This window comes from Argopecten irradians, chromosome 2 (assembly GCF_041381155.1).
Source record: "Argopecten irradians isolate NY chromosome 2, Ai_NY, whole genome shotgun sequence".
NCBI lineage: Eukaryota > Metazoa > Mollusca > Bivalvia > Pectinida > Pectinidae > Argopecten > Argopecten irradians.
In genome coordinates, this window is record NC_091135.1 from 10985978 (window position 1) to 11013257 (window position 27280).

General features: G+C 37.5%; 1 protein-coding gene across 3 annotated transcripts in view; it reads right to left on the reverse strand.

The window, feature by feature from the left end:
* Positions 1-27280, reverse strand: part of LOC138314437 (serine-rich adhesin for platelets-like) — a 60512-nt gene that overhangs the window by 11896 nt on the left and 21336 nt on the right. For all 3 annotated transcript variants that reach the window (XM_069254765.1, XM_069254764.1, XM_069254763.1), the window contains exons 11-12: positions 12416-12979; positions 4416-5624 (exon numbers count right to left, since the gene is read on the reverse strand). In XM_069254765.1, the coding sequence (XP_069110866.1) occupies positions 4416-5624; positions 12416-12979 (1773 nt within the window). The remainder of the gene's footprint in view (positions 1-4415; positions 5625-12415; positions 12980-27280) is intronic.

The following is a 27280-nucleotide window of genomic DNA, read 5'->3' on the forward strand; positions in this document are numbered from 1 at the left end:
TGACACTAAAACTGAGTGTGAGGGGCAGACATCTGTGACACTAAAACTGAGTGTGAGGGGCAGACATCTGTGACACTAAAACTGAGTGTGAGGGGCAGACATCTGTGACACTAAAACTGAGGTGGAGGAGCAGACATCTGTGACACTAAAACTGAGTGTGAGGGGCAGACATCTGTGACACTAAAACTGAGTGTGAGGGGCAGACATCTGTGACACTAAACTGAGTGTGAGGGGCAGACATCTGTGACACTAAACTGAGTGTGAGGGGCAGACATCTGTGACACTAAAACTGAGTGTGAGGGGCAGACATCTGTGACACTAAAACTGAGTGTGAGGGGCAGACATCTGTGACACTTAAAACTGAGTGTGAGGGGCAGACATCTGTGACACTAAAACTGAGTGTGAGGGGCAGACATCTGTGACACTAAAACTGAGTGTGAGGGGCAGACATCTGTGACACTAAAACTGAGTGTGAGGGGCAGACATCTGTGACACTTAAACTGAGTGTGAGGGGCAGACATCTGTGACACTAAAACTGAGTGTGAGGGCAGACATCTGTGACACTAAAACTGAGTGTGAGGGGCAGACATCTGTGACACTAAAACTGAGTGTGAGAGGGCAGACATCTGTGACACTAAAACTGAGTGTGAGGGGCAGACATCTGTGACACTAAAACTGAGTGTGAGGGCAGACATCTGTGACACTAAAACTGAGTGTGAGGGGCAGACGTCTGTGACACTAAAAACTGAGTGTGAGGGCAGACGTCTGTGACACTAAAACTGAGTGTGAGGGGTAGACATCTGTGACACTAAAACTGAGTGTGAGGGGCAGACATCTGTGACACTAAAACTGAGTGTGAGGGGCAGAACGTCTGTGACACTAAAACTGAGTGTGAGGGGCAGACGTCTGTGACACTAAAACTGAGTGTGAGGGGCAGACGTCTGTGACACTAAACTGAGTGTGAGGGGCAGACGTCTGTGACACTAAAACTGAGTGTGAGGGGAGACGTCTGTGACACTAAAACTGAGTGTGAGGAGCAGACATCTGTGACACTAAAACTGAGTGTGAGGGGAGACGTCTGTGACACTAAACTGAGTGTGAGGGGCAGACATCTGTGACACTTAAAACTGAGTGTGAGTAGCAGATCTGTGACACTAAAACTGAGTGTGTATTGAAAGGTATTGCTTACTTCCCTATCCATAATGACTTAGTCAACACTGATAAATGCAGTTTGTTAAAAAAAAAAGAAAAAAAAAAAGAAAAATGACACTTGTCATAGAAAGTGGTTAACATTGCAGCAAAAACATAGTGTTCTTCACAGAATGATGAAGACCTTTGCATCGTGACTTGACAACATGGCAAGAGAAGTACGGCTGTCAGGTTAAAGTTGTTGGCACAACACTCAGGGAGGGGGAAATCTACAATATACCGGAGGCACTCTGACATAGGTTAAATATGTCATTGATGGTTACAAGTTGCCAAAACCATTCAGTAGTTCTTACTCTGTTAGTACAAGCATCTGTCAACTTCTCCAACCTCTTCCAAAATGTTTTTTGTGAAGTGAGGGTTTTGGGGGTAAAAGGGGTGAATTACTTCTAACGAGAGAAACAGGTATAGCACTAACACCCAAAAAGCATTAGGGGATAAATTGTATCAGGGCCAATAATCTAAGATGACTACTACTGCTATCACATAGAAAGTCATTTATAATTGCGTACATATATAATTTTATATCTATGTACTTTTCATGGAAACAAAATGAAACACGTTGGAATGGCTGGTAATTTACCCAGGGGAAAAAGTCAACCAATGATAGCTGCCCCATAGGAACGCAAAATTTTTCAAAAGTGAATGTTATGGTGTAAAACAATGTGTGGATAGCTTATAACTACTACAACCAAATTCTGTAAAAAGTGAGACAAGAGTTACAATAATTATGACATTTCCCAGCAAAAAAGTGGATAAATTAAATGAAAGGTTTTTATATCTTTAAGTGTTCATGAGGAATTGTACTTTTAACGTTTGAGATATCCTGAAAAGCTGCAAGGAGCTGAGCGTGTTATATGGATCAGCGGCAAGATGTAGCACTGGCGACTGATCAGTGGCTCGATGGCAGTGATGTAATTCTGATAAACGAGAAATGAGTGAAGAAATGTAAACAAACAGGTCTTGTGATGAGTCATCATTAGCAGCCACGGAAAAAAAATGACAGACTACTTTAAAAGTGTGGCCTGATTGTTAGAGACCATGGATAAATAATGTAGTGAAAGATGAAGGCCATAACATTACTGAATGAAAAAAAAAACACAACAGCAGGCTAGGGATACAACAGTTATAGTACAAGTATTGTACATTATTGTGATATGTTTAAATGAAATACACACACAGCAGGCTAGGGATACAACGTTATAGTACAAGTATTGTACATTATTGTGATGTGTTTAAATGAAATACACCACAGCAGGCTAGGGATACAACGGTTATAGTACAAGTATTGTACATTATTGTGATATGTTTAAATGAAATACACACACAGCAGGCTAGGGATACAACGGTTATAGTACAAGTATTGTACATTATTGTGATGTGTTTAAATGAAATATACACCACAGCAGGCTAGGGATACAACGGTTATAGTACAAGTATTGTACATTATTGTGATGTGTTTAAATGAAATACACCACAGCAGGCTAGGGATACAACGGTTATAGTACAAGTATTGTACATTATTGTGATGTGTTTAAATGAAATACACCACAGCAGGCTAGGGATACAACGGTTATAGTACAAGTATTGTACATTATTGTGATATGTTTAAATGAAATACACCACACAGCAGGCTAGGGATACAACAGTTATAGTACAAGTATTGTACATTATTGTGATGTGTTTAAATGAAATACACCACAGCAGGCTAGGGATACAACGGTTATAGTACAAGTATTGTACATTATTGTGATGTGTTTAAATGAAATACACCACACAGCAGGCTAGGGATACAACAGTTATAGTACAAGTATTGTACATTATTGTGATGTGTTTAAATGAAATACACCACAGCAGGCTAGGGATACTACAGTTAAAGTACAAGTATTGTACATTATTGTGATGTGTTTAAATGAAATACACCACAGTAGGCTAGGGATACTACAGTTATAGTACAAGTATTGTACATTATTGTGATGTGTTTAAATGAAATACACCACAGCAGGCTAGGGATACAACAGTTATAGTACAAGTATTGTACATTATTGTGATGTGTTTAAATGAAATACACCACAGTAGGCTAGGGATACAACGGTTATAGTACAAGTATTGTACATTATTGTGATGTGTTTAAATGAAATACACCACAGTAGGCTAGGGATACAACAGTTATAGTACAAGTATTGTACATTATTGTGATATGTTTAAATGAAATACACCACAGCAGGCTAGGGATACAACGGTTATAGTACAAGTATTGTACATTATTGTGATAAGTTAAATGATATACACCACAGCAGGCTAGGGATACAATTGTTATATATACTTAGTAGTATAGATAGTCTAACCTCAGTCATGATAACAGCACCATATTAACGAGGGTCATTATTGAATTTGAAATATTTTCATTTTTTATCATCGATTATTTTACAGATACCTTATTTATTTTACTTCCATCTTTATATCACTAAGAGTAAGCCACAAAGATGGATATGGCCTTGATCACAACTAGGGCACTTTCTTCAACAAGGTCTCTCACGTGGTGATCGCTATTTCCAAAATTCCTACAGTACAGGTTGACCACTGTAGGTGGATATCACGTTTTAACAACCAAAGCTAACCAAAATTCTGAGATCGTCGCAGAACACGTGTCTAGCGAGTCTTTCACAGCTCTCATGAGACTTGGTCATGAACTTTTTTACTTAGGTAGCGCAACAGTTGTAACTTTATGCATGGTGGTAAGTACAAAATGATGGCATGTGTTTACCAATACTAGCAAGAACTAAATTCTTGGTATAGCTTAAATTTTACTACATCTATAACATGGTATGAATACCCGGGGTCAGATTTAAAGTAATTTCTTTGCAGCTTGGTACGTATACGCGGACAATTATAAACAGCATTCAGTGAGACTGTGCTACTTCAGTTGTAAGTGGACAATTTAAATCAGTGAATTTAATTGAATAAAAAGAAAATCTTGCCCATTGAATGGGGTACCATTCCAGAGCATACAGACAAGCTGACATAGTGTGCATTGTCTTTTGATTGCCTTGTGAAGTTTGGCCCCCGGGATCATGAAATAATCTTAAGTCTAAAACAGTCATGAGTTTAGACTTAGCCAATCACAGCTGATGTTACAAAAAGTTATCTCATGACTGTCTCATGATTCTGGGGCCTGGACACAGTGTCACACGTCCTTAAATACCTACCATATCATCGCCCTCCGACAGAACTCTAGCCACTGGATTGGTGATGTCCATTCTGGTGTCCTCCTCCGTACGCAGTGTTTGCAGTCTGTACGCGTACAGGGCGCATTCCTCATCAAGTAGAGCCTCTAGGTAGCGCTCATTGGTGCGAACACTGACCATACGCAGCAAACTCTCCTCCTCCCTTCGTACCATGCGCAGTGGACTGGACCGAGCTGGGCTGGCCATCACGCTAGCCTTGAGGGACAGCGATCTGAATGGACTACCAAGACCTAGTGGGGATCCAGGGACAGAGGTGAAGGCCGAGTTGGTATTGCCTATACTCGGAGTTGTGGGACAGAACGTCTTCCGGTATGGAGATTGACATGTCAATGAATTGTTTAAAGTCTGGTTGGGCAAGTCGTTCACTGCTGACCTGGCCGTTGCAGGACTCTTGTTAGACAGATCTATAGGACAAGGTGTCTCGACTTCGCACTCGCGTACAGACGGCGTTGTAACACAAACGCTGACGGTTGTCATTTTCGTTTGTGACGGAAGTGCTTGGTGAGGAGTCCACATGTTGAGGGCCGCCTGACCTGAGGGTTGTATGGTTGTATCACAGTTTCTATCTGTGTTCTGTGAAGATGTCACAGACGCGGGTCCATCAGCAGTAATCACATTGTTATTATCAACACCACTATCAACACCACTGTACATCACTGTGTCATGACCACTGGCCATATTTCCATTGAGGGAATCACACTCAGAATCAGTTTGACCTTGACCCACATAATGACCTTGACCCTGGGCCTGTACGGTCAGCTGTTCTTGGAGTTGCTGCTCTAGGAGCATCAACTGTTCCTGTTGCTTGCGGATCATTTCCAGGTGGTATATAATGTTTGTGGTCTCTGTCTGAGTGTTTCCTTGGTTACTGTTTAGCTCACTTATCTCCCCTTTGTTATCGCTCTGAAGTCGAGTTATCTCCCCTGCCAGCCTCTGTAGGTGGACATGAGACTCGGAGATGCTCTCGTTAAGCTCTGCGATGCTCTGTCTTTTCTGCGTCCGTTTGACTTGACCAACAAACCTATTAACTCTGTCGTGTGTGTCAGTCGTGACGTGGTCTGATGCTGTACCTTGCTGGGGTGTCTGTCCATCCTCCACTTCGTCCGTATGCATTGCCATCGCTCTCTGTCTGATTTTATTGTCCAGCAAGATTTCCTGCTCCCCTATAGCCTAAAACACACACAAAGAAATCTTTAAATAAAGTTACCTATCAATCAATCACTTAGAGATGCTTTACTGCAGTCAGAGCATCAATGATACTCATCGTTTGAACAACAATTGGTGCTTACTCGTGTAAATGAATGCCTAATTAACACAAAAAATTATATACAATAACTTAGTAAAGTAAGTAACTTTTGTAACAAAAGAAAAATATTAATTCATCTGCTACTGTTTTTGATGAGAAAAACTACCATTCGTCAGCGGTGAATCATCGTTAAAATTGTAAGATTATGAATTACAATTTCATAAAGTAGTTTTTTCTTTTTCACATATCACGATAAACTTACACCTTTTTGTGCATTAAAATTTCAGTGCAAATCTTATTTAGGAGAAGTCAGTGCAGTGGTAAAATGGATCATTAACTATTATTATTATGATAAATGTTTTGCAGCATTGTCAATTGCCAATTTATTTATCTACTGTAATCGACCAAATAAGCGCCCCTCCCCCTTTTGAGTCCTCAATTTCTATTGTCCGAGACAAATAAAGACTAAAACTTTCAAAACTGTGACATAGGTTTGCACTTTGCTTTACAATAATTTTATATTATTAAGCACCTTTTCATTTTTTTCATTTTTTTCAAACGCCCAGAGTGCTTCCCCATTGGGTCTGATACTGTATATTAATTTGAAAAGGTTTGAAATTCTTTTTGTTTAACTAATGTTCCATATTTTTTCCTACAATTCTCCTACCCTTGATGATTGTCTGCGGTTTAATCAAAGTGATTAAACAGTCAATTAAGTAAAATGTCAAAAACTAGTTATACACCTTTGTTCAAAGTACAGTAATAGATACATTCAACAGTAAATATAAATAAGATCCATTGACTTGTGGAATATGTGTCAGAAAGGAAAAATTACGAATTGCTGGCCTCCTACCTACTTATCAGTATATAAGCATCTTGCTGAAGAAGCATGTTGGTGTTATCGTACGTTGTCTGAGTTAAACCCGACACAATCCACCCACTCCCGTACACCTATTATAAAAGCATGTTCCTGAAAACATGCACGTCCAATACTGCAATCCAGCATCAAGCTATCGTACTGCATGATATGCAGATAAAAATCCCTGTAATTCTTCGGGCAGTTTATCAGGACACCTGGCCGAACTTTGGCAATAAATCTGAATTTATTAAATAATTCACATGAATGAAAAAACATCCCGGAGGTGTTTCTATTGAATTTTGAGATATGAAATGAGAAGTTTTGGCACATCAATACACATATATCTCCAGTGAAAAAATAAAATGAATTATGATTTATTGGATGTAAGTAATTAGTCTTGAGTTTGATTTACATCTCCTAAAACACAGGCCTTCTATTTCTTATAGATTTACTTCCTACAGTCTGATATCGTATTAGATCTAATCTTTATTACACAATAAAAAATTCAGTGTAGCTGCGAGTAACTACCTTCTTCAATTTACTTTTTCTTGATATGCTTCAACTAAACAAAGATACAATGACACTTGATATATAGCTGACATCACTTTAAATCTTTGACATCAATCCATTCATCAAAGACATTTTCCCATCAACATCTCGTAAGTCCATTATTATATGATATCACTGTTAATGCCTGAGAACTGAGAACATCCCATAAATTTGACATCTCTCCATCAACTCCATCAATCACAAATTAAATCTGACATCCCCATACTATCCTTTACATTACCCTATTAATTGCTAATATCCATTCAATTATACTTCAACATCACTTCTTCAATCCATGTCCACCTTCCCCCTTATCGGTGATATATTCCATCATTAATTCCTAACAACACGCCATTATTCCCTATAATGAATACCTATTAATGACATCATTTATTTACCAGAAATAAATTCATTAATTCTGATCATTTCCTCAATATCTGACATCATTCTGATCTGTTACATGACATTTATCAGTTTCCTGACAATAATTAAGTACCTGACTCTATCAATCTTTTACCAAACATTACTTATTACCTGAAATTACTCTATTACCAGACATTACTCTATTATTTGACATTAATCTATTACCAGACATAACATTATTACCAGACATTACTCTCTATTATCTGCCATCACTCTATTTACCAGACATTACTCTATTGCAGACTTACTCTATTACCTGACATTGACATTACTTTTTTTCCTGACATTACTCTTTTATCTGACATAACTCTTTTACCGGACATTACTCTATTATCTGCCATCACTCTATTACCAGACATTACTCTATTGCCAGACCAGACAATACTCTATTGCCAGACCAGACATTACTCTACTCTATTACCTGACATTTATTCTATTACCTGACATATACTACTCTTTTACCTGACATTATTCTTTTACCTGACATTACTCTATTAACAGACATTACTCTATTAATTGACATTACTCTATTACCTGACATTACTCTATTACCTAACATTCACTTTATTACCTGACATTACTCTATTACTGACTTCTATAGACATTACTGTATTACCCGATTACCAGACATTACCCTATTATCTGACATTACTCTATTATCTGCCATCACTCTACATTATCAGATACTACTCTATTAACTGACATTACTCTATTATCTGTCATTACCCTAATACCTGATATCAATCTATTACCTGAAATTACTCTATTTCCCAACATTACTCTTTTACCTGGCACTCTCTCAAAACTGTAATATCCCTTCTTGTGTTCTATTAACTACTTAAATTACCCCATTATTTTCTATATAACTCCATTAATCTCACATCAGTCTATAGTTCACACTCCATTACTTTCTAATCTCCGCGAGCGTTAATGGCACAGATTAACTCGCTGTCCCTGAAACTCATCTGTAAAAATTATCACTTTTTAACTTACACAAAACTCTTATATAAACCTTTAATCTCAACACTTCCCCTGAGAAACAAATTTTTTTTTTATTACAGCAAAGCTTAGGATATATCTAGATAAGACTAAATAAAAGGATTACTGCTATATGTAAATGTTAAAACAACTCCAGAAATATGATGGAGGCTTAAATCTCTCGGTACTTTTTATGACAGCTTCATTTCCTTTTTATCCAGTTTAATCTTTCACCCATGTCCAATTTACACAGTGGTACAGTATCTGTTGGTATGTACACGTTGAGTTCTCAACTGATAACCTGATACTAATATCATAGGATTAAAATCACAATCTTCAATTTTGTTTTTCGCATTCCAGAACAAATAGTTGGATGAAAAAATACACTTATAAACATATTACATTGATAAAGATCAGGCTGTTTGTCTAGAAATCCTTGAAATGTTTTTATTTTAGATGAGCAAAAAACCATTTCTATTTCCACGACTATTTTTATAACACAGCATAAGTATGTAAAATATAAAGAAATCAATATTTGTTCACATCTTGAACTATGACAATCCACAAGAGAATATATACATTTAACCCTCATTATTTTTAAACTTAGAAAAATTGAAGTCTTACAACCTAACAGGATCAGTAATGGATGAAAATTAAGGATTTCTTTTCAGGTGGCAGTTTGGACTGGATTTATAAATCAACTGGGCAAAAGCACACGCTAGCCTACCCATTAGAAATTAGCTTCTGATTTTATCAATCTGTAAGTAGCTTAATGTTAACTATAAATTTGAGAATTTTTACAAAAACAAATCACCATGGAAAAGTAAAAAAGCATTTATGTAAAAGACAGAACAACCACTTCAACAACAGTTTACTGTGATTGTGAGTGTCTAAATCCTATAATGACATTGGTGGCAGTTATAGTGTTATAATTGCCTAGTGAGTTTAGTAAAATACATTTTAAAGCTGCGAAACAACTAGAAATAACCCGTTTAATAGTTTTTATTGTTTGAACTAAAGACACTGCGGCATCAGAAATAGGGCTTCCAAAGCCATTCCAATATCTTGTGTATTATATAACAGGCACTTCCGTCATTATCTTATTTTTTCAGATCCCACTAAACCAGGCTAATCTTGAAAAACTAAAGTTGGAATTTAAAAAATAAAACTAATTCCTTTAAGTATTATATAAGTTATCACCATGCCCAGGTTTTAAATTCTTGACTGAATTTGGGTTCCTTCTAACAAATGATTCAATGACGGCTGTTATCTTATGAAAAACGATGGATCTGATTTTTTTCTCCTCTTATAAAACCTAGATCTTCCAATATTTCCTCTAAATCTAACAATTATTATGATTAATTTTTTTTTTACAATAAACTTGCCATCCTGGTTCTTGCCCCATAGATTTGTACAGATTTTTTGTTTGTTTTTTGTTACATCTTTGCTTAGTTTCTTTAGTAAAACTAAGATATCCCATTAGTCCCTCTTAATCGCCAATTAATTATCTTTTCACAATTAACTTGACATTTGTGTTTTTACCTCCTAGATTTGTACAATGAATATTAGAATTTTGTTTGTTACACCCATGCTTTAATGACTGCAACAGCAAAATTATTGCAATCATCTGCATTAGAATCCTATAGTTTGAAATAAATCATTATATATATAGCATGTTAGAATGATTAAATTCCATTCAATGTCATCTTCAGCCCTCATGATATCTATTATCAATTTCTTTATCTCTTCCACGATTCCATGCAAAATGTCAATAAAAAAACACCCAAAACATAACTAGTCTTTTCCCCAGATTGAATTATAGGTTACTGGTGTGCTGGTTGAGATTTCTGGGCTAATTAAAGCCTGATTGCCCCGGCCCATTGCTATAAAACCGTCGGTTCACACCTCGACCGTTATTCAGTCCCCGTGCTCCTTTGGTACTGGTAAAAAAACAAATAATTAAATGTCATCCACGAGTCGACAGCAAGCAACTGGTTCATCACACTATCGGAGAGATGTCATGTATATTGTATTGGAAAAAAAATGTCATCAGGAAATTTTACTGCAAACTCTTTATACTGTCAAGCTGGTAGTTAATCCGGTGAACTTGTTAACATTTTCAAAAAAATCTCACGATTACCACTAAAACTGAACATTTCCAGTAACTTTATTGATACTAAAATCTCAATTAAGAACATTTCAAATTCAATTTTAATCCGTTATCAAAAGGTAATAAAAATCTTACCATAATGAAAACTTATGGGGGGAAATATTGATATTTATTTTTATCTTAATACTGAATCTTTATGGTGAACATAATGAAAAACTTGGTTTTACTTATTTTTATGTTTATAATTCAATTAATTATCCTAATGAATATTTGTATCATAACTAAAGGGTTTTAATGAAATAGTAATTACTATCAAATCCAACCACCTTCTTCAAATATTCTACAGCGAAATTAAAATCACTTCCAACTATTAAACCCAATAGGATTCTATGAATTAAAACAAAAACAAAAAACAAAGACTATAGATTTTGCAAGGATTTTTTTTTCATATTTAAGTGATTTTGCAGAGCAAACATATATGTAATTAGAGTAAATAGCTTATCAGTTGGAATTTAGAGGTTATACAACTTACCGCAACTTTAGAAATACATTCATCATGTTGGCAAAATGTTTCATAGCACTACGATAATTATAATATTTATTCAGCAAATATTTCATATTTGTTATTAGGAAATAAAGATAATATACCTAATAAAAAACTACAAATCTTTCAAAGTGAGTAATACATAAAACTTAAATTTCATAGCAAAAAATAAATCTTTCAAAGTGAGTAATACTGAAAACTTTAATTTCATAGCAAAAAATATGTGATTACTCTAGATCGATGTATAAAATTTTAACCAGTTAGAAAATACATACATCAATGGAAAAAGTCTTAAAGAAACTTGCTGAAAAATTATATTGTTTAAAAAAAAAGTGGAATAAGTTTTCGTTTGCATTATACCACTGAAAAATGCTAATTGCTTATATCCAAACCTTTAGTTTGTATTAAGAAGCCAATTTAAACATAGTTTGCCTTAAGATGTCTTCTTTAAATTTTAATTCTTGTATTGTATATATGATCAATATCTGATGTAGAACTTACATTTCAATACAAGGCTTTGTTAGGGTAAACTTTCAAGATAACTAACATTTTATTACAAACAAAATAAAAATAAATAAATAAATAAATGAAAACAATTTAAAAAATAAGAAGACCAGGTAAAATAAATTTAAAAAATGCTCACAAAATTTGCAAAAAAAAAAAGCCTTTTACAGTTTAGTTTGCTAACTTTTATCATCAGAATACCAGTCTTTTCATTTTGTACTTTTGCTTTGACAATACCCCTATTTCATTCAAGACAATTAATGTAACATGCATATTTGTTTGTCATCAATTTTTTTTGTATATACTGTTAATATATCAACTTAAAAGTATTACAAAGTTTTCTTATTTTCCTGCAATGAATTATTTCAAATAGCATTATCTAAATGTTGTGTAGTATTTAGTGAAGATAGCAAATGACGTTTTGAATTTTTGCATATCTGAGAAAAAGCAAAAAATGTGCAAACTGCATCTATAAGTTCTAGATTGGAGTTACTTTCAATACATATAGAAAAACTTTGACATATGTCATTCAAGTGATTGCATAGTTGGTTGTCTTTTGTCTTTTTTTTTTTTCTCCATTTTTTTTCTTGAAAAATGAACAAATACCAATAAGAAGCCTGAAAGTAGCATTGAAGCAATGCTCCACAACACCAAGGTAGCTACATGTTTCTATGCAGGCTCTTCTGAATTGAAACAATAAAGCATTGAAATGGGAACAAAGCTTTCCGTGTAAATGTCCTGGACTCACCTGCAACCCATGTGAGTTGGTGTTGGCGGTGCTGGTGCCATCATTTCTCCTTGTCGTGGTACCTGGGTGGGGGTTTATGGCGCCGCATGGCACCGCACTTGGAACATTGACCAACCCTTTGACATGAGTTCCATTGGTGTTTGGTGGGTAGAAATCCTGAATTTGTGTAGTCCCGGGGGTAGTGATCTGGGCGTGGCAGGGGGGTGGTGCAGGGCTAGTGTCTCCATGCTCTGTGGACCATGCCAGGGTGGGGTGTCGTGTGCGCGGTGCTGTTGTAGCTTGGCTGGTATGGAGCCTGGCAGGATGACTCATAGACAACTTCCCCAGCTCTGCCACAGATGAAGGAAATGATTCGGTGGCGGCTGATGATTCATCACCAGCAGCCGTACCGCTGTAATGCTGGAAAGCAGTGGTTGCATCATCAGTATTGTCTCTCCTGTCTCTGTGTCCCCTCCCCCCGGGCCTGACCTCCCCGACCCCGGGAGCTGAGTTCTCCTTGTAGTTGTCCACACAAGTTTCATTGACTGACAGTGGCTGGAATAGCGACTTTTTGCTGACTTTCTCCTGTAACAGATGATGATGCTTATTTGTTAATTAGCTATACATGTTTGGGTGGAGAACATCTGATAGCAAAGAGATAACTCTTGTCATAATTATCAATTATGAATTCTGTACTGAACTAGCATGTAATTCATTTCCTGGATGATTCTATATATTTTTTCTTTTCTTGTCTTTTTCAAATCAAACTGCAATTTTAAGAACTAGATTAAATCATGTAACATTGACCTTTGTAAAGCAGATATGAAAAAAGCTTGTTTAATCTCTTGTTTCTACTAAAAAACATTTCAACAACTTTATCAATTTTACATATTCATTTTCAGAGGTGGTTTAAATAGGTTCCTGAATTACACAATAGTTTGGCCAATCAGAGACATTCTCTGTCATTGTGTAAGGAAGCCGTGGTTTTGTGTGATTGGCCAATTATAGAATGTCATCGTGTAAAAGGAAAAGTGAATTTGATTGTTTAGACAATAACAGAATGTCATCTTTTACAATGAATAGTAATTTTGATTGAGTAATTGCAGAATGTCATCTTGTGCAAGGAATAGTGATTTGATTTTTGGACAATTACAGAATGTCATCTTGTACAAGGAATAGTGATTTTGATTGTTTGGACAATTACAGAATGTCATCTTGTACAAGGAATAGTGATTTGATTGTTTGGACAATTACAGAATGTCATCTTGTACAAGGAATAATGATTTTGATTGTTTGGACAATTACAGAATGTCATCTTGAACAAGGAATAATGATTTTGATTGTTTGGACAATTACAGAATGTCATCTTGAACAAGGAATAGTGATTTTGATTGTTTGGACAATTACAGAATGTCATCTTGTACAAGGAATAGTGATTTGATTGTTTGGACAATTACAGAATGTCATCTTGTACAAGGAATAGTGATTTGATTGTTTGGACAATTACAGAATGTCATCTTGTACAAGGAATAGTGATTTGATTGTTTGGACAATTACAGAATGTCATCTTGTACAAGAAAGTGATTTTGATTGTTTGGACAATTACAGAATGTCATCTTGTACAAGGAATAGTGATTTGATTGTTTGGACAATTACAGAATGTCATCTTGTACAAGGAATAGTGATTTTGATTGTTTGGACAATTACAGAATGTCATCTTGTACAAGGAATAGTGATTTGATTGTTTGGACAATTACAGAATGTCATATGGTACAAGGAATAGTGATTTTGATTGTTTGGACAATTACAGAATGTCATCTTGTACAAGGAATAGTGATTTTGATTGTTTGGACAATTACAGAATGTCATCTTGTACAAGGAATAGTGATTTGATTGTTTGGACAATTACAGAATGTCATCTTGTACAAGGAATAATGATTTTGATTGTTTGGACAATTACAGAATGTCATCTTGTACAAGGAATAGTGATTTTGATTGTTTGGACAATTACAGAATGTCATATGGTACAAGGAATAGTGATTTGATTGTTTGGACAATTACAGAATGTCATCTTGTACAAGGAATAGTGATTTTGATTGTTTGGACAATTACAGAATGTCATCTTGTACAAGGAATAGTGATTTTGATTGTTTGGACAATTACAGAATGTCATCTTGTACAAGGAATAAGTGATTTTGATTGTTTGGACAATTACAGAATGTCATCATGTACAAGGAAGTATTGAATTGGACATAGTGATATAGTGATTGTTTGGACAATTACAGAATGTCATATTGTACAAGGAATAGTGATTTGATTGTTTGGACAATTACAGAATGTCATCTTGTACAAGGAATAGTGATTTGATTGTTTGGACAATTACAGAATGTCATATGGTACTAGGAATAGTGATTTGATTGTTTGGACAATTATAATTACAGAATGTCATCTTGTACAAAGGAATAGTGATTTTGAATGTTTGGAAAATTACAGAATTATTTAAACAATTAGTGTTGCTGCTGTTCAATATTAGTAGTATTCCCATGCATGCTATTGTGTCTCCTGATGAAATAAAGGGACGGTATTAAATCTATGAATAACTCTTCTCACTAATTCTTAGTAACTTCTGAATTGTTTGAAATCTTGATAAACCTTCCAGTATACTTGTGAACCATAAGCTGACGTCCAGTAGACAGCGCCATCATGATCAGGTACCTCTGACCTTGACCTCAAAGTTAAAGTTCAAATAGCTAATAAATTCCCATTTTTTAAAATTATTGTTTGGGTTTATAAAACATTAACAATTTTCATGAAATGGTAATGGAACTTGTAGTAAACCTGAATTGCTAACAGACAGTTATATAGTGCAATGTAATAAAACAATCTTGAAGTTGAACAAGATGTCAAGAGTTTCAAACCTTCAATGGCATATACCAATGTAAGGTAACAAAAGCCAATTACTACATCATTAACTAAATTCGAGAAAAGAAGTAGTAATTAATCCGTTCTTCATTTCATAGCTTTGATACGTGTTGCACCTATCAGTCTGCTAATTTTGTTTTGTTTCCATGCTGATTTTTGATGTCCAGTAGACAGCGCCATCAGGTACCTGTGACCTTGACCTCAAAGTTAAAGTTCAAATAGCTAATAAATTCCCATTTTTTTTAAATTATTGTTTGGGTTTTTAAAACATTAACAATTTTCATGCAATGTTTTACCGTCTTCAACCCCATAAGTGTCCAAGGCGTTTAGAAACTTGAAAAAATGAAAAGATGCTAAATAAGACGAAATTATTGCAAACTATTTTAGTTTTGATGGTCTTTATTTATGCCTGAGCAATTGAAATTGAGACTTCATCTAAATGCCTTGAAAAAATTAAAAAAAAATATAAAAAGTTGAGGCCTCAAAAGATGGAGGGGCGCTTATAGGGACTTGGGCGCTTATTGGGTTGAATGTGGTACCTAAAATTACCACCAAGTGTTTTAATGAATCATCCAATTGAAATAATCATAAACATTTAAAGCTGATCGTTTAACAGTTAATTAAAGGGCACACACATCCATTTCGGTGTAATTGCTGGTGTACTGAGGGTATACATAAAGCTCTGTACCACAGTATACAGTACTAGCGCGGAGGATATTCCTTAAATACCATGAAGTATTTCTTACTGACATCAAATTATCAACTGTTCATTTTGGAAAGGAAAACAAAAACATGAAAAGGTGCTTAATAAGACAAAATTATTGCAAACCAATACAGTTTATATGCCCAGACAATTGATATTGAGGCCTCAAAAGGGGGTACTTATTGGGTCGAATAAGGTATCATAAATTTCATTTGTCAATTCAGATACGTCCCAAAAAATATCAGCCTAATACTAGCTAGAAAACAAATGAAGTATGTGTACAATAAAGTTACTAAACTTTGAAGTGAAAATAATGGATTTCACAGCAAAAATATTGACTAGTAAAGTAAAATCAATTGATTTCACCTTAAAATTCAAGGATTTTACGAGAAAATCAACAGACTTATTTAGTAAAATTAATGGTTTATTGTCTTTAGTGTTCTGACCAAATTTCAGCACACATGGAATTGATAAGGTCTAAATCTCAAGACTTACTAAAATGTACTAAGCCCCTAAAATACCAGAACTAGTTCAAATATTCTGATTGAGGCAAAGAGCAAATTGACCAACTTTCAATTTAATAGGATGTGATTAACTTTGCCAAAAGTGGACTTTAACGCAAATGATGGCACTTCCACCAGCAGAAAAGAAACACCTGAGTATTGGCTTCCCTGACTATCATCGACAAAACTGTCGGTTTACGAGACAAATGTCCCTACCTCAATATATAAAATTGGAACAGATCACATCAGAACAGAATAGATATTGGTAACATTACAGATTTTATTAGTTTAATGTCCTATTCAGTCAGGGTGACATGTAAGGACATGCCATGCTTGTTGGTGGAGGAAAGCCAGAGTACCTGGAGAAAAACCACTGACCAGCAGTCAGTACCTGGCAACTGCCCCACACGGAATTCGAACTCGTGACCCATAGGTGGAGGGCTTGTGGTAATATGTTGAGACATCTTAACCACTTGGCCACTGTGGCCCCCACAACCCCAAATATAGAAATAGACACTGCCATAAAATTAATGGATTTGACAAAGTTTAACCTCAGTAAAATTTGACTGATTTTAACCCCATAACCAGTATTCTGTAGAGAAGTTTCTCCATTACCAGTCTGTGAATAGGGATAAAGTGTTATATACCTGTCAATCACCATGTGTCACCCGATCCTTTCAGACCCTTCCACATTAACCATCTACTGCACCTTTTTACCTTACCCTAGGAGTGAAGAGCACCTTTCAAACTTTGGCCTGGCTTCTACCATGCCATCTGTCTCGCTAGCTTGTCTAACAGACTGTTTATTTATCCAGCAGCCTCATAATTAACAATTCCAATCAAATTCCATCAATCTTACCTGTTCATTACGGCATACCTTAGTGTCTCCTAAACATTGTGTAACACAAATTCCATGATGAGTTTCTGCGCCAACCAGCCCACCCATTATTTTCCGACAACCATCTCACTGGTATCGTCCATTATGGGCCAATCTTACATCTTGTGTAATGCACTGTAAACTCCATTAAACTGACTAACCTTATCCCGATTTACCGACATCCCTTAAATCTTGCCTTTTCAACTGACTTACCTGCCCCCCTCCCCCCCACTCCACTCCCCTATAAAACTGTCTTACTCTACCACAATTTACCTACATCCCTCAGGCTTCATGCACCTATTAAAATGTCCTATTCCACCACAAATTACCAACATGTCCAAAGATTTGTTTATTAATTAAATAGTTTTACTCTCTACAATTTACTAACATCCCTCAATGTCATTCAACTTATCTTTATCAAAACTGACAAGTTAAACCCAATTCTAAATATTCATTTCAACCCTAACCCCCCCTGCCTCCAATTAAACTACCATATATCTATAGCTATATCCCCCATTTTACTGTAAACAGTCTGCCATCTCCCTTTCACTGAAAACTTCTGGGTTGACCCAATAAATTGACAATACAAGACCCCTCCCCAATTAAAGCCTTATATCCATCAAATTGCACCAAATTGCACCATGTCACATCCATTAAAATGAAGACTCTTTGACTTGCCCATTAAAATGACAAGACAACAAATAGACACAGGGTAGTGTAAATTTGAGTCATTGTGTATCAGGGTTTGTGATGAGGTGAGATCTGTAATAGACTCAGGGTAGTGTAAATTTAAGTCTTGGTGTGTATCTGGGTTTGTGATGTGGTGAGATCTGTAATAGACACAGGGTAGTGTAAATCTGAGTCATTGTGTATCAGGCTTTGTGAAGTGAGATCTGGAATAGACACAGGGTAGTGTAAATTTTAGTCGTTGTGTATCAGGGTTTGTGATGAGGTGAGATCTGTAATAGACACAGGGTAGTGTAAATTTAAGTCTAGGTGTATCTGGGTTTGTGATGTGGTGAGTGAGATCTGTAAATAGAGTCTTGTGTTACAGGGTGAGTGTAAATTTTGTGTAAATTTAAGTCTAGGTGTATCTGGGTTTCTGATGAGGTGAGATCTGTAATAGACACAGGGTAGTGTAAATCTGAGTCATTGTGTATCAGGCTTTGTGAAGTGAGATCTGGAATAGACACAGGGTAGTGTAAATTTGAGTCATTGTGTATCAGGCTTTGTGAAGGTGAGATCTGGAATAGACACAGGGCAGTGTAAATTTTAGTCGTTGTGTATCAGGGTTTGTGATGAGGTGAGATCTGTAATAGACACAGGGTAGTGTAAATCTGAGTCATTGTGTATCAGGCTTTGTGATGAGGTGAGATCTGTAATAGACACAGGGTAGTGTAAATTTTAGTCATTGTGTATCAGGGTTTGTGATGAGGTGAGATCTGTAATAGACACAGGGTAGTGTAAATTTGAGTCATTGTGTATCAGGCTTTGTGATGAGGTGAGATCTGGAATAGACACAGGGTAGTGTAAATTTTAGTCATTGTGTATCTGGGTTTGTGATGAGGTGAGATCTGTAATAGACACAGGGTAGTGTAAATCTGAGTCATTGTGTATCAGGGTTTGTGATGAGGTGAGATCTGGAATAGACACAGGGCAGTGTAAATTTTAGTCGTTGTGTATCTGGGTTTGTGATGAGGTGAGATCTGTAATAGACACAGGGCAGTGTAAATTTTAGTCGTTGTGTATCGGGTTTGTGATGAGGTGAGATCTGTAATAGACACAGGGTAGTGTAAATTGAGTCTTGTGTATCAGGCTTTGTGAAGTGAGATCTGGAATAGGCACAGGGCAGTGTAAATTTTAGTCGTTGTGTATCAGGGTTTGTGATGAGGTGAGATCTGTAATAGACTCAGGGTAGTGTAAATTTCAGTTGTTGTGTATCAGGGTTTGTGATGAGGTGAGATCTGTAATAGACTCAGGGTAGTGTAAATTTGAGTCTTTGTGTATCGGGGTTTGTCATGAGGTGTGTTGAGATCTGTAATAGACACTCCAGTCATCTCTCTCTGACAAACCCATTCATATCCTTCACACCCCAGGTGTCTTACTGTACTTTTACCTCGACTAACGGCCGCCATCATCAACCACTAGTACTACAGGACAGAGCATCAAATGCATGGGTCCAGAATGCTTCATTATTGTGTAAGGGATTTCATCAACGTTTGGTTTTTAGACCTGTGGGATCAGCATCTTGTAATATCATCAAAGCTTTAATCAGAAGGACAATGGTCATTCTGTTTGTTTGCCAGATTAAATAAAGGTGCTATTAACAGCCAGGGTCATTTAAGAAGGGCCTCTCATGTGTGCGGTTACTGTGTTTGTGAAATCGTGATGCATGTTTTGCCAGGCTGTGGTATATTCATGCTGTGTCGTCTAGTAATAGAGAAGGCAGTTCAAAGCTTAATTAAAATGCTTTGCAAGCTTCATAACCATCCTTATACTGATATCAGCAGCTTGGCCTTTTTATAGTGCTATCTTACTGAACCATACCGCTGAAAACACCAAACAAGCACAAGAAATTCACAGATTTGGGTTGGGCATGCTTGAAAATGTATTTGTTACAGTTTGGTGAGAATCAACAGAACACTTCAAATTAAAAAAGATCTACTGAATAAACTAAGTGCAGCTTGAGAACACTTTCTTTCAATATTTTTTTCAATATTCATTTAACAAGATTTAATAGTCGACACTGATATCAATATGACCATGGAACTAATCCCTCTGACTTAACATCCTCGGAGTTCTTCAGTTATTACTACATCTCTGTTTTATTTACTGCATGTAAAGTTGTCCCTTAAAATTCCACACGTTTCTGGTTATCGTTTTCAAATGATCACTAGTTTTATAATCAACTTTCTCAATGTCAATGACATTACAACAGTAAGTGACTCTAAAATTCCTTATTACAATGACATTTATACTACGTCTCCAATTCTCAGTCCAACACTACGATGGTAGCTAATGCGTTTGCCTACGACCTTGGTCTAACCTTGATTTTTCTCCTCATATTAGACAACTACTATCTCCTGGTAGTACTAGGCTGTAGTCAAGGTCTCACGTTTTGCTTGTGCTTTGAATAATCGTGCACTGGAGAAATACGTGTCATAATTTTAAACTAAAATGGCTTAAAAACCGAACCGCACACATCATGATGATATTACATGTCACTAATGTCACTATTTTTTTTTAAATTTCATCTGGCTATGATTCTTTTTCTTGCAAACTGTGTGACTCTGTGTAGTGGATTGTGTAGCGGATTTTCACAAAAGTTTGCAAACAATTTTTTTTTGCCATAACACAATGAAATTAAATAATAGTCAGACATCAATGAATATAATTAATTTTTAGACTGTTTGAACAAAAAGAAATATGTTTTTAATGCATGATTTATCGAATTTTCAAGGGATTATTTTTCAAAATCAATATACATGTATTATCATGTATCTAATTGTGACATCATGATAAGCACCATTCTCTGATATTCCCCTCCCCCCCCCAATAGTGGTATGAAGAAAATATATAAAATAATTGGTCAACAACAAAATTGGATTTAGTATAAAATCAAAGAAAAATTATTTATATATAGGTGTTAAATAATAATAACAATAGAACGTTTTACCTGATCTACATCATCGTCTGGTAACTTCTGTGTACTGAATTTGATTTTTCATGTTGTTAGTGAATTACATTCACTTATTAACATCCGTTATATAAATAATTGGTGATATAAGTTATTCATTAAAGATTAACTTGAATAGATTTTTTATGTTATGGAGATATAACACAAAAGTCTGCGTGTACTTAAAATAAACCGCCAAGCAGTTTACGATGAGAGTACACTCAGATTTTTGTGTTATATCTCCATAACATAAAAAATCTATTCAAATTAATCCTTATAATTCAATTTACTGACTAATCTCTTCAATATTCAAAATTCATTTCGGACTCTTTGTCTATGAAATCATTACAGTCATCTCAGCCAATCAGAAGCAACGTCACAAACGGCGATGCCATTTTTCCCTTTTGGGCTGATAAAGTAAATTTTTAAGCCGACGAAAATGCTCGTAACAGGCAAAATTTAATTATAATTCAATAAAACTGTGCTTAATAGAAGCAAAGTTCAGCAGGAGCTTTGTGAATTTGTACATTCAAATTAAACTTCCGTATTTGTCCCAATAAGCGTCCAGGGCATTTAAAAAGTTGAAAAAATGCAAAGGTGCTTAATAAGATGAAATTATTGCAAACCTATGCAATTCTGATAATTTTGGTCTAATGCCTGGGCAATTAAAATTGAGGCACCAAAAAAGGGAGGTGCGCTTACAGGGTCAAATGAGCATTGTTGGGCCAATGTTTTACTTTTATTGGGGGGTCACATTCTACAATTTTTTTTTTAAAATTCCAACAAGCCATATACTAATAATTTCATGGAGAGCTAGGTGTTAATTTAGCAGATCCGCCTAGGTAGGTCATCCAATCTGTTTATGTTTACATCTGTAATTAACGTTGTAAGAACACTTCAAATACATGTAACATATAAAACCGTCTGGTTTTCATCAACATTTCCGATTTCAAAACATCACACATTGAAGTTGGCAGGAAAGACAGAGAGCTATCCTGGGAAATGGTTTTCCTTGTCTTTCAGGGGATTCCTTGAGAATCGGATGTTAATTTTGGGGTTGATTAACTCGGTAAAAATCCCCAGTAGATGTGTCAGGAATTTCGATTGGGCTACCTTTACTATAAAGTGCTGTGTTTGAAGTGTCAGCCTGGGGGCTTTGAGTTGTTGAAACAGGAGTGAACAAAATGGCTGCCAAAATGAGCAAATGGTGCCACTTTGTTCATTTAAATGCGATCTCTTATTGCGTTGGAAACGACATAATAATTTTAATGACTTTTTAATGTCCTGATTCCAGTTTCTATTGCCCCTCAAGTCGGGTTAAACATAAAAAGGCCATCTACCGCCTAATAATTTAGTTTGCCTGCAATATCGTGCATCTCACAGGACACATGTAGCACTCCATAATTAAATACACCCAATTAAAAAGTCACCCATTCCCTGATTAACTATGTATTTTACAACAAACATTTGCTTACTGATATTATTTCATGGTGGTTTTATCGCCTATTTTGAGGAGCTGCGGTATCCAAGTAGTTAAAATTTCTCGACATATTACCGCAAGCCCTCCACCTCTGGGTCGCAAGTTCGAATCCCATGTGGGGCAGTTGCCAGGTACTGACTGCTGGTTGGTTGTTTTTCTCCAGGGACTCTGGCTTCCCCCACCAACAAACCTGGCAAGTCCTTACATGACTCTGGCTGTCAATAGGATATTAAACTAATAAAACCCAAACTTATATTGCCTAATTGATAAGTCTGTCATTTTACAATTTTGCTTACTGTCCAATCAACATTACATATGATCAATTGCAAATATGACATCCTCTATATAGATCCATTTTGAGTTCTTATGATGAGTATGGGTGTCGTGATTTTTCTTTTTTTTTTACATATATAGAAATACATAATCAGTGCCTTAAGACATAAGCTATAGTTTGGCGAGGGTCAATAACCCCAAGCCAAAATACATCTTATATTTTAGACACTGACCATGTTCTCTTTTTATCCTGCATCATTACAAAAACTGCATACAATTTTTATATTAAGCAGTGTTACATTTAGTAATATTTTCATATTACAATGTTCAACAAACATAGTGTCCGATTTTCAAACAATGGATCAACCAATAGGAGATCAATGGAATCGGTGCACCCATGATTAAATACAGCTATTTTCTGTCAGTGCCGAAAACTGCAGAAATGTATGTGGTAGGTGTATTTCGAAAAGCAAAAAGATAAAATACAAAGATAGCAGGTGCAATTTGTATGTCTATCTACAAATGAGTACATTTTATCTATGTAACTGTTTAACTAATGAATTTAAACAGAGCAAAAGTCCCTCCCTCCCTGTCTGTCACAATCGTATGAGTATAGACATTCTGTACAGGTGTTGAATAGGTTATTGGTGGGATCAGAATTTGATTTCGTGCCTCTGCGAGAGAGCCAACTGGAGAAATTAAAAGCTGTATTGATAGAATGTCGGGACACCTTAACCACCATGTCCTCCCCCCCCTCCTTACAACATGATTTGAAGTCCACATGTTTACAGCCTATTGCTGGTTGATACATTAGAGCAGCTTCTGTTTGTACCTCCGGGATCAGCCAGTACTGTACTAGTGGTGGTTATTAACTCTCTCCAGTGTTGTCTTTTATGTCCTAATCTTGATCAAAAGGCAACATGTTCACAGCTGAGAAAGCAAAGCACCATATCCCAGCTGCCTGCTGTCCACCCAGGATAAGTCAGCAGGTTTACAACATTGACAGACATTAAAAGGCACTACCATAAAATGATGCAATCTTCATTAGTGAAGACCTGTGATATTTGATCTCTTACAGTCCAGTAAATCAATGGTACCCTCTGAAGAATGTTGTACCCAAGGATTACTGACTCAGTGACATCCTCTGAAGTAGGTTGTACCCATGGGTTACTGGCTCATTGACATCCTCTGAAGTAGGTTGTACCCATGGGTTACTGGCTCAGTGACATCCTCTGAAGTAGGTTGTACTAAGGGTTACTGGCTCAGTGACATCCTCTGAAGTAGGTTGTACCCATGGGTTACTGGCTCAGTGACATCCTCTGAAGTAGGTTGTACCCATGGGTTACTGGCTCAGTGACATCCTCTGAAGTAGGTTGTACCCAAGGGTTACTGGCTCAGTGACATCCTCTGAAGTAGGTTGTACCCATGGGTTACTGGCTCAGTGACATCCTCTGAAGTAGGTTGTACCAAAGGGTTACTGGCTCAGTGACATCCTCTGAAGTAGGTTGTACCCAAGGGTTACTGGCTCAGTGACATCCTCTGAAGTAGGTTGTACCCAAGGTTACTGGCTCAGTGACATCCTCTGAAGTAGGTTGTACCCAAGGGTTACTGGCTCAGTGACATCCTCTGAAGTAGGTTGTACCCAAGGGTTACTGGCTCAGTGACATCCTCTGAAGTAGGTTGTACCCAAGGGTTACTGGCTCAGTGACATCCTCTGAAGTAGGTTGTACCCAAGGGTTACTGGCTCAGTGACATCCTCTGAAGTAGGTTGTACTAAGGGTTACTGGCTCAGTGACATCCTCTGAAGTAGGTTGTACCCAAGGGTTACTGGCTCAGTGACATCCTCTGAAGTAGGTTGTACCAAAGGGTTACTGGCTCAGTGACATCCTCTGAAGTAGGTTGTACCCATGGGTTACTGGCTCAGTGACATCCTCTGAAGTAGGTTGTACCAAAGGGTTACTGGCTCAGTGACATCCTCTGAAGTAGGTTGTACCAAAGGGTTACTGGCTCAGTGACATCCTCTGAAGTAGGTTGTACCCAAGGGTTACTGGCTCAGTGACATCCTCTGAAGTAGGTTGTACCCAAGGGTTACTGGCTCAGTGACATCCTCTGAAGTAGGTTGTACCATGGGTTACTGGCTCAGTGACATCCTCTGAAGTAGGTTGTACCAAAGGGTTACTGGCTCAGTGACATCCTCTGAAGTAGGTTGTACCCATGGGTTACTGGCTCAGTGACATCTCTGAAGTAGGTTGTACAAGGGTTACTGGCTCAGTGACATCCTCTGAAGTAGGTTGTACCATGGGTTACTGGCTCATGACATCCTCTGAAGTAGGTTGTACCCATGGGTTACTGGCTCAGTGACATCCCTCTAAGTAGGTTGTACAAGGGTTACTGGCTCAGTGACATCCTCTGAAGTAGGTTGTACCAAAGGGTTACTGGCTCAGTGACATCCTCTGAAGTAGGTTGTACCAAAGGGTTACTGGCTCAGTGACATCCTCTGAAGTAGGTTGTACCCAAGGGTTACTGGCTCAGTGACATCCTCTGAAGTAGGTTGTACTAAGGGTTACTGGCTCAGTGACATCCTCTGAAGTAGGTTGTACCCAAGGGTTACTGGCTCAGTGACATCCTCTGAAGTAGGTTGTACCAAAGGGTTACTGGCTCAGTGACATCCTCTGAAGTAGGTTGTACCCAAGGGTTACTGGCTCAGTGACATCCTCTGAAGTAGGTTGTACCCAAGGGTTACTGGCTCAGTGACATCCTCTGAAGTAGGTTGTACCAAAGGGTTACTGGCTCAGTGACATCCTCTGAAGTAGGTTGTACCAAAGGGTTACTGGCTCAGTGACATCCTCTGAAGTAGGTTGTACCAAAGGGTTACTGGCTCAGTGACATCCTCTGAAGTAGGTTGTACCCAAGGGTTACTGGCTCAGTGACATCCTCTGAAGTAGGTTGTACCAAAGGGTTACTGGCTCAGTGACATCCTCTGAAGTAGGTTGTACCCATGGGTTACTGGCTCAGTGACATCCTCTGAAGTAGGTTGTACCCAAGGGTTACTGGCTCAGTGACATCCTCTGAAGTAGGTTGTACCAAAGGGTTACTGGCTCAGTGACATCCTCTGAAGTAGGTTGTACCAAAGGGTTACTGGCTCAGTGACATCCTCTGAAGTAGGTTGTACCCAAGGGTTACTGGCTCAGTGACATCCTCTGAAGTAGGTTGTACCCAAGGGTTACTGGCTCAGTGACATCCTCTGAAGTAGGTTGTACCAAAGGGTTACTGGCTCAGTGACATCCTCTGAAGTAGGTTGTACCCAAGGGTTACTGGCTCAGTGACATCCTCTGAAGTAGGTTGTACTAAGGGTTACTGGCTCAGTGACATCCTCTGAAGTAGGTTGTACCAAAGGGTTACTGGCTCAGTGACATCCTCTGAAGTAGGTTGTACCCAGGGTTACTGGCTCAGTGACATCCTCTGAAGTAGGTTGTACCAAGGGTTACTGGCTCAGTGACATCCTCTGAAGTAGGTTGTACCCAAGGGTTACTGGCTCAGTGACATCCTCTGAAGTAGGTTGTACCAAGGGTTACTGGCTCAGTGACATCCTCTGAAGTAGGTTGTACCAAGGGTTACTGGCTCAGTGACATCCTCTGAAGTAGGTTGTACCCAAGGGTTACTGGCTCAGTGACATCCTCTGAAGTAGGTTGTACCAAGGGTTACTGGCTCAGTGACATCCTCTGAAGTAGGTTGTACCAAGGGTTACTGGCTCAGTGACATCCTCTGAAGTAGGTTGTACCAAAGGGTTACTGGCTCAGTGACATCCTCTGAAGTAGGTTGTACCAAAGGGTTACTGGCTCAGTGACATCCTCTGAAGTAGGTTGTACCAAGGGTTACTGGCTCAGTGACATCCTCTGAAGTAGGTTGTACCAAAGGGTTACTGGCTCAGTGACATCCTCTGAAGTAGGTTGTACCAAAGGGTTACTGGCTCAGTGACATCCTCTGAAGTAGGTTGTACCAAAGGGTTACTGGCTCAGTGACATCCTCTGAAGTAGGTTGTACCAAAGGGTTACTGGCTCAGTGACATCCTCTGAAGTAGGTTGTACCCAAGGGTTACTGGCTCAGTGACATCCTCTGAAGTAGGTTGTACCCAAGGGTTACTGGCTCAGTGACATCCTCTGAAGTAGGTTGTACCCAAGGGTTACTGGCTCAGTGACATCCTCTGAAGTAGGTTGAACCCAAAGGGTTACTGGCTCAGTGACATCCTCTGAAGTAGGTTGTACCCAAGGGTTACTGGCTCAGTGACATCCTCTGAAGTAGGTTGTACTAAGGGTTACTGGCTCAGTGACATCCTCTGAAGTAGGTTGTACCCAAGGGTTACTGGCTCAGTGACATCCTCTGAAGTAGGTTGTACCCAAGGGTTACTGGCTCAGTGACATCCTCTGAAGTAGGTTGTACCCAAGGGTTACT